General features: G+C 35.0%; 1 protein-coding gene across 1 annotated transcript in view; it reads left to right on the top strand.

The window, feature by feature from the left end:
* Positions 1 to 3,507: 3,507 nt before the first annotated feature.
* Positions 3,508 to 9,117, top strand: part of shot (dystonin-like protein short stop) — a 65,313-nt gene continuing 59,703 nt past the window's right edge. The window contains 2 exon segments of the mRNA XM_068291695.1: positions 3,508 to 3,556; positions 7,236 to 7,932. Of these exon segments, the coding sequence (XP_068147796.1) occupies positions 7,464 to 7,932 (469 nt within the window). The 5' untranslated portion in view covers positions 3,508 to 3,556; positions 7,236 to 7,463.

Genomic DNA, 9,117 nt, shown 5'->3' with positions numbered 1-9,117 from the left:
AGTATTCCATTGTTTGCCAACTTTGTTTGCCTACATTTGTTAAAACAAAAAGTAATATTTTCTACACTCTAATATAGTAGTGAGTGTGAGTAAACGAAACGAATACTCTTAGATGGGTGGTCGATGGAGACCTTCCACATTAACATCGTCGTCGTCATCGTCGTCATTATCATTAATATTATCATCATCGATTCCCCGCTTTGACATATATATGGGGATATTTCGTTTCGTAATCATGCAAAATGTCGAGGTAATGTCTCCATCTCCAATTTTAAGCACATGACGTAGTATATTCAACAGTATTTACTTTAAGTACCGCCCCGATCGTCCGCCTCTTCTCCTTTAATTGCATTGCGTCGCGTCGCGGAAAACTGTCTGAGATTGAGTCTGAGTCGAAGACAACAGACTGGCAGACCAGCCGACCTGTGTCTCTGTGTCTCTGAGTTACTGTTTTTGTGAGACGGATGTTGGCGGGATTGTGACAAGCGGAATTCTAAGAGGTTTGGGCGTAAGCGTGGGTCGTCGCCGCCGACTGACTGACTGAATGAATGAATGAATGAATGTTTGTTGGTAATAGACACAACAGCCAACAACAACAGCTGCTGCTGCCAACGAAACGAAATGAAATGACTTACTAGCTTAGCATGGGTTCGTTTAAAATGTTGAGTAAGTCAACCTTGTTTTAGGTGCTGCAAGTGAGTGAAAACGAAATTCAATGGAATGTCCGCACAGGAAATTGATGTGAACAGAAGATAGAAGGCACTACAGTTCATTATTATTGAATGACTAACAATAAGAGTTATATTCACTTGAAAAGTTAAAATTTGTATAGAATAATTTGATGAGTGTGTTTTTTTAGGTTTCCTCTATGAATAAAACAGAAAAGTACACTTTTTAGTGAATGAATAATAAGTAACATTTATGAATATAAAGAAAACCCATCTTCTGAATTACAACTACAAACTAATTTGATTGAATAAATGGAGTTAATCACTTTACAATGAAGTATATTAAAAACCCTAAAACCAAAGACAATAACCTATGAGTTATTCAGCTTAAGATGTGCAGTTAGACTTTAATACATTTGAATAAAAAATAGTTAATGAATAGATACATGAATACTTTAATATAGACCAGAAGAATCATATCTCATCATCCTCAAGCAACTGATTTTCGAAATTAGTCGAGTAAAAGGCTTAAAGAATGTTAAATAATGACTATAATTGAGTACTCATAAAGTAGAAAACATTTCTTAATTCCCAATGATAATTGAATATTCACACATTTTCAAAAATAAAGCGTCTTAAGTGCTTAGACTCCTAGAAATTATGCGCAAATGCATCTAAAAACACATAAACAAATGCCCCTTTTGTGCAAGTGTGTGCGTATGAATAAAATGACTGAACAACAACAAGTGACACTCATTAGGAATCATTAGAACTTTTTCTCCATGGGCAAACGTTTAATCGACGCGGACAAAACTTTCATGACGAAACAAACTTTATTGAGATTGGCCATGGACAGTAGGCGCACAGCACTTCCTATAATTTGCCACCTACCTGGCACCCAGATAGCTGATTCGCGTAGCACCCATCCCCTCCCCTCATTCATTCCGAAACAGTTAGCATTGGCGTGCCAAAAGGCAATTCAAAATGCCATAAGCAATCAGTTGGCAATTAAATTTGCCTGGCACTGGCAATATTCAGCCAATAACAACCAGCAACAACAGAAAATCTCTGTCAATTACTAATTAAAAGCTAAAGAAGGGAAATAGGGAAAAAAATTGATGTTGAATTAAGTGAAAGAAAATTTTGCGTAACTCCCACTTGAATGCAATTACCATATGCAATATGTATATATGCCATATCGATTGGCCACTTGAGAAAAGGAAGGCGCCTGCTTTGAGTAACAAAAGTGGATTAGGTATCACTACACTCAATCGTCCACTCGAGCGAGAAGACATGCATTGAATGAATGAAACGGAAGGCGTGACTAAACGCCAAAACGACATCAAATATCGAGAATACGCCAAACAAACTGGCTTAGAAGACCAAAAATAAAATACGAAAACCTACGCCAAAATGCGGTAATAATGAATTTTGACTCTTCAATGAGTCAGACTTATTTGACTCATTCTCATACCCTTGCTTAATGAGAGTGTTTGGGCTATAATTGGACACTAAAGATTAACGATTTTTGGTTGTTTGAATAAAAAATTTGGAAAATAATTGGAAAAAGGATAAAATCCTACACAAATACACATGATTATTTAGGATTCAAACCAAAAAATAACGGCCTAAACAACAGAAATCTTAATGGAATCATCGGCTTTGAATAAATGTCATTTCCTTCTTAGCTATAACCAAATCCCTCTCAATAATATGTGGGCCGGAGATATTATCTAAAATTTTCAAGGGTATCTCAACCGCAAGCGGTGCAGTTGAAGTTCGTTTGGAGTGCGGGTTTTTTTTTATACTCTGAGTTGATGATCATTGTATGTAAATATGTCATAATGAGTAAACCAGAAGGAACAGCTGTTATCTAGCTAGTTATTGTGGTATTATTAAGCTACTAAAAATACATTTACTCACTGTCACACAGACACAGATACACACACGCACACATGTAAATAAATACAACCAGATGGACTTCAAATTGAATTTAACTTTCCATTTTCATAACGAGATGATTGCTCAACGGTAAATGCAAATGCACCCACCCCAAAAAAAAAAAAAAAAAAAAACTGCATCTTAAAGCTCCCTCTCCCTCTCTCTCTCTTTTTGTGAGTGTCTTTTGGGCAAGGTAAACAGCTCAGCTGATCGACCTCTCTCTCTTTCTCTCTCTCATACTCTTGAGTGAATTTTTTGGCTGCATTGTTGTTTTTTTTGTTGCTCTTTTAACATTTTTATGGATTCTTTTTCGACTATTTTTACACATTAGCTGCTTATGTTTACATGTAAAAGATGATGAAGAAGAGATTTAGACCAAAAGACACACAAGAGTCACATACAAAAGTTCTTTCAACCACAAAATTTCTTTTTGGGGCTATTCTATTCTATTTGCCGTTTTCTTGTTCCCAGTTCTTGGCCTGTTCATTAAGCCGCTGCCAAATTTGGGCCCGATCATTAGTGGTGAGCGATCTACCCGCAGAAACCACAAACGCCACCAAATATGAAGAATTTCTTTATAAGAAATTATAACAATTTATTTGGTCATTCATTCAAAAGACGCACTTCACTCAAAAGAAGAGAGATAGACAGAGAGAGATAGAGAGAGAGTGATCAAGTGAGCAGGTTCTCTGCCTCTCCCTCTCTTTCTCTCTGTCTCTTTGGGGGGTTCTTATGCTACTGCCACGCCAACAGTACTACACCTGCTAGTGCGGCACTTCCACTCGCTCACACTCACTCATTCACCCACTTATTCACACACACTGGCACACACACTTTTCCTCACTCAATCGGGCTTGGAGCAACTTATTTACACTCTCTTCATTCAGTCCAATTTGAACAACGGTACCGAGCGGTTTGGCGTGTCTCCATCTCTGCGCTTGATAATTGTAATACTACTAAACAATTTTTATATGTGTGTTAACAACAACAGCACACACTCACATAGACTACATAGACCCACACACTCATATAGTTTTCCACTGTGTTTGGTGTTGTGTGTGGAAAGGAAAAAAAAAACGCGTAATAATTCTAATTCTAATAATTATCAAAAAAAAAACGAAAGAAGAAAGAATGAAATATTGTTGAAACAAACTTCTTATATAAAGAAATGACAGTTGTGTGTGTGTGTGTTTGAATATGCGTGTGTGTGTGGTTTATCTTTATTTAGTGCGAAAACCGGAAAACAAAAATAATACAAAACATTTTATGAAACTAATATAAAAATAAATATTGGACGGTTCGTTGGAACATTCGCGCCGATCGAGCTCGATAGCTGGATATCGCAAAGGCAATGGACTGGCCCCCTTATCGTCCTAAATAAATGTGTGCAAAGCAGCTGTATTTGTGTGTGTGTGTGTGTGTTTATGTGACTCCTCCTGTCTTTGCATTTTTCAAATATTTCCCATGAAGATGAAGAAACAAACAACAGCAGAAAAAAAGGGAACCCAAAAAATATATCTTCCAAAAGCCCAAGAAATTTCAACTTCTTTTTTGCTACTTATGCGTTTGTTTGTGTTGAATTTCTTTTTGTTATTTTTTTGCGGATTCTTGTTGGCTGAGTTTTCATTCAATAACCAGTTTCGTTTTTTTGTTGTTTTGGGTGAGCTTGTAGCGCTTGCTCCTTTCATATACCCTCTATATGCTTGAGGTGAAAGGGTATATAAAGATCACTTAAAAATTCATCTCAAGAAAGCATTTTTGAGTTAGTTTATCCACTAAATAAAGATATAAATTCAAAGAAATTCCCTCAAGATCGGAAAAACAAGGGTTCCAGGACTCTGCAACATGTCTACATTCATGATCGTTAGATGTCTGGCACTACAATGCCAACTGCTGCCTAAAAGAAAAAGTCATTATTCAACACAAAAGACCTAGACAGATCCCTTGAAAGTACCTACCCCCTAAAGGATTACACAAATTTCGCATCGATCTTTCGACAACATTTATTTTAGGTATCTCAAAGTCGTTTCTTTACACAAAATGTACTGTCGGAATTTGATTCTTTTGAACTCTACTGCGTGCTGCAACACGCACTGCCAGAATAATGTTTAGTATTTCATTTGAGTTTTTCAGTCGAATTGCCAGACAAATTAGTCATGCCAAACGCATTACCCAGAGCCTTTAGACCTGGTCGGGGGTTACCACCAATAGAACCAGCATAATGATAACTATCAACTCTCTTTCTTCCTAATGCTACTTCTCTTTTTTCTCTCTGTCTCTCCCACTCTCTTTTTTGACTGACTCTCTTGGGCTCCTCTCTATCTACCTGTAGTTTTCACATTTTCTTAGCCACATTCTTGGCATAGTTAGTTGCTCAGTTTTGTCGTATTTGTGGTTGATTTTTCTTTTTTTTTTTTTTTTTTTGTTCACCTTTCTTCATTATCATTTTCCTCGTCTGCTTCTTCTTTTTCTTGGGAGTGTTGAGAAATGAGCAAAAAGAAAAAAAAAATGAAAAATTTGTAGATAAATTTATTGTGTGAAATTTTTGCATGTTGAATGGGTGGATAAAAAATGCCAAGACAAAAACATAAACCAAAGCTCCAGTAAAAATGAGTGAAAATCCATATAAAATATAATATGAAAATAAAGTGAAATCTTCAATAAACTATCCAAAAAATACAAATCCAAAAAATGTCTATATAAAAATATTCAATTGAAACTATTGAAATATATATACATATATGTATATCCTAGATATCGAGCAAAACTGAAATTAAGTAAAAGTTTTCCCTTCATGTGAGAAAATTGCAATTTGAAAGTCATAATAAAAAACAAAGGCCCAGAAAAGTCATAAACAAATTTAGTGAAATAAAAAATGAAATTGGAGAGAGGCAACTTATCAATGTATGTGTGTGTGTGTGTGTGTGTAGGTGTGTTTATTAGGCGTGTTGGACGATGTGCATTTCAAACTCATTAGTTTATCATTTGCCAGTGATTCGTTTTTGCAATCACTCCCTTTTCTATTTTGTTTTATATATGTACACGACTTACGCATATATCAGAAATTTATTTATTTGTATTCATATCTAATCAAAGCGACAGCTTGTCTCGGAGCTACTTATTATTTGCGTACTTCATATTTATTTATATAAAGAAAATGTCATATGAAACTAAGGCTGACCTCATGTAAGGCAAATGTAGATATTGGAAATTTCAACAAAAGCAAAAAGCCAAAAATACACAAAGAGAATGCAAAGTTTGATTAGGGCATTAGAGACACGTGGACATTTTTTGTAGAGTTAATGCAAATTGAGCTTTTCATTCATTAGGAAGTCTATGGGAAAATCATATTAGCAGTTTGTATAGACTCTTGGAGACTTTGTAAAATTACTGTAAATCATTGTATTTACCATGTTTAAGTACTTGAGAGTGTTTAATTACCGTTAATTAGCGAATTTGGAGACTTTTTAGAGTGGCCTTTTGTGTAAAACATGTTTCTTAGGCTAGAGAAAATAAATAAAAAATTTAATGAAAGAGGTAAATAGAAGTTTTCGAAATATTAGAGTTGTGTGGAAAAGTGAAGACTTTTAAATAGTGTTCAAAAAGCTTTATTTAATCTTATGAGACTTTCCTAAAGCTCAAAATGACAAATATAACTGTTTTGAACAAAATATTTCTTTTGTAGAGTTGTGTAGACTTTTGAAAATTGTTTAAAAAACATATATCTTAATCAAAAATGCATATATATATCCTATGAAGACTTTAAATAACATTTTTAGAGTTGAAGACTTTCTAGCTTTGTTTTTACTTCTATTCGTATTTTAGTGATCTATTTAAAACAAATTTAAGTTCAGACGTTTTCGGAGAGTTTTTCCAGTTCAAATATGTTTTGGTCACATATTAAACTACGATGAAAGTCACAAAACTGGGAACCTTGAGAATTTGAGTTGTAGAGCTATTTAATCAGCAACTTTTTTACTATTTTTGCAGTCACATTCAAAGCAATCAGGCAGGTAGCAAAAAAAGATGAAATGAAAGTAATTGAAGATGTGTGACAAACAAGAAATTTGCTCGCTTTTACTTGAAGCTTCCAAGTCGTCGGATGCCTGCAGCTGTCACCTTTTTTTATATGTTTGTCTTTTTGTCAATTTATCTTGATCATTTTCAATTCGTGCAAAAAAAAAAAAAAAAACTGGGCACCCTTAACAATTGAAGAGTTATGCGAGACAACAGACTTATATATAGAAGAGTCTACACAGTTCAAGAGCCTCGATGCAATATGTACTCTTGGACTTAGTCGTGTTTCTTCTAGATAGAGATTTTTAGTTGTTTGTATTTGGCCCGCAGCCAATTGGAACAAAATGCCGGCAAAATGTTACCATACACACACACACACTTTCTGGCAGAGAGAGAGAGACATTACACTTCCTCAATTTGTTGAAAAACTTTTACTTAATTTTAGTTTAAAGTGTTTTATTTGTAACTAATTGTATGAGTGTGAATTGTGCATTCGGGCAATGATCAGATGAGTTCATGTTCAAGTACGTGCTGACTCATTCATTCCTCATTGCAGTGAGTGATCATGAGGAGGATGACTCTCTAAGTCTTAACTAATTGAATTTGCAGATTCAAGCAGCAGATAGATATTAAAATCCAACCAATTGTCAAAACAAAACAAGAAAGAAAAAGTGCCATTTCAACAATATAACAACAAACAAAACAAACAACAAAACGTGCTAAAAATATCAAATCGCAAAAAAAGAAAGAAAAGAAAAGTAAGAAAAATCCCAATACCTGAGAGAGGGGAAAGTGCGTGTTTTTCGTTGCTACTTCCACTAATGTGCCACCCACAAGATGACATCGCATTCCTATTATAAAGATCGCCTTGGCTTTGATCCCAATGAGGTGCAGCATGAACAGCAGCTGCAGCAGCAGCAGCATCATCACAGCACCAACTCGATGAAGCGCAGCAGTTCGAGGCAAACGCATCATCATCATCATCAACAACAACATTCGCATCATCAGAGTTATCATCATGCAGCCACCAGTAGTAGCCAATCTCCGGCACGAATCTCTGTTTCTCCTGGTGCCAGCAATGGGCATGGCCATGGCTCACTGGAATACCATCAGGCCCAGCGTGAGCAACGCGATCGTGGAGATCTTTATGCCACCAACACCAATCAACATCACAGCAACAATCACAGGCACTCAACTTCGGCATCGCCTCTATACGAGACATCGGCCCCCAAGAAGGCCAAACATTCGTCATCAACGCAACCTCAGCCGCAGGGCGGCTATGAGGATGCATTGACTCAATTTAAAGGTACCATGTCCATTTGGGATCATTTTATTGAAGATTGGGATATAATGCGTAAGTCGGCAAATAGTCTGATAGTTAGGCATGAAGTTTTACCAGTTTTGCAGTTTCGCCGTTTCAGTTCCAGTTCCCAGAGATTAACACAACAAGATTTCTCTTCGTTTTTTGTATTAATTGCTTGAGCGGAAATCAAATTTGCATATCCAAAAAATGTTTTCTATATATACATACATGTGTTGATTATAATTCTCTCTAATTATAATTTTAACTGACAACACTGAGAACCAGTTTATAACAAAATTACGGAAGACTGACTCTTAGCCAGGTTCAACATATTTCATTTAATTTCGACATAGGGGTCAAGGTCAAATAACAAAACAAAAAAACACGACACGAAACTCTATTTGTTCCAATTTAATATGAAATTATTTCAATTAAAGTCTCTTGAAATTAATTGTGACACAATGCACAAAAATATTTGATTACCAAATACACAGAAAAACATAAAGTTTAGTCTGCCAATTGTTATTATTATTATTATATATTTTATTTTGAATTTGAAATCCTAATAATGTGCAATATAAACTGTCAATAGTGTTCCTAAGAAGTCTTTATTGGTTGCTTGTTTTGATTTTGTTATATGATATGATTTTGTGATATATTTTACAAGCGATTTGATTAATTTATAGATGACTGTAAAATGATTACACGGAGCAATACCCTGTGAGTAGAGTGGAAGAATTGGAGTGTATTGAATTAAAGGAAGTGTATGAACTTTGGTGTTTATTCGGTACTAGAAAGGATTCGTAGAATGTGACCTTATGGCAGAATGTAGCGAAGAGAGAGTCATAATAGTTAGGACATAGAAGTAGATCAGAAACTTGCATACATATTGAGCGGAGAGGCGATCCTTAGAGTTTACTTGTAGTTAGCTTCACATGGCAGTAAGAGGAATACAGGAATTTTAGTATCTCTGAATTTTAGTATCTATAATAGGATGATTTAGTTTGTTAGTAGACTCAACTTATCGTATAATAAAATTGATCTTTTGTTAATGAATAAGACTGAGATAAAAGAAACTATTACTTTTATCTCAGTCTAATTCAATTCATTCTAACAAAAATGTATATATTTTAAGAACAGAAGATCAATTATATTATTAGTTTTATGTTGGAAAACTTGTCAGTTCCA

This window comes from Drosophila tropicalis, unplaced genomic scaffold (genome assembly GCF_018151085.1).
Source record: "Drosophila tropicalis isolate 14030-0801.00 unplaced genomic scaffold, ASM1815108v1 contig_593, whole genome shotgun sequence".
Taxonomy (NCBI): domain Eukaryota; kingdom Metazoa; phylum Arthropoda; class Insecta; order Diptera; family Drosophilidae; genus Drosophila; species Drosophila tropicalis.
This window is presented reverse-complemented; position numbering and strand designations above follow the sequence as displayed.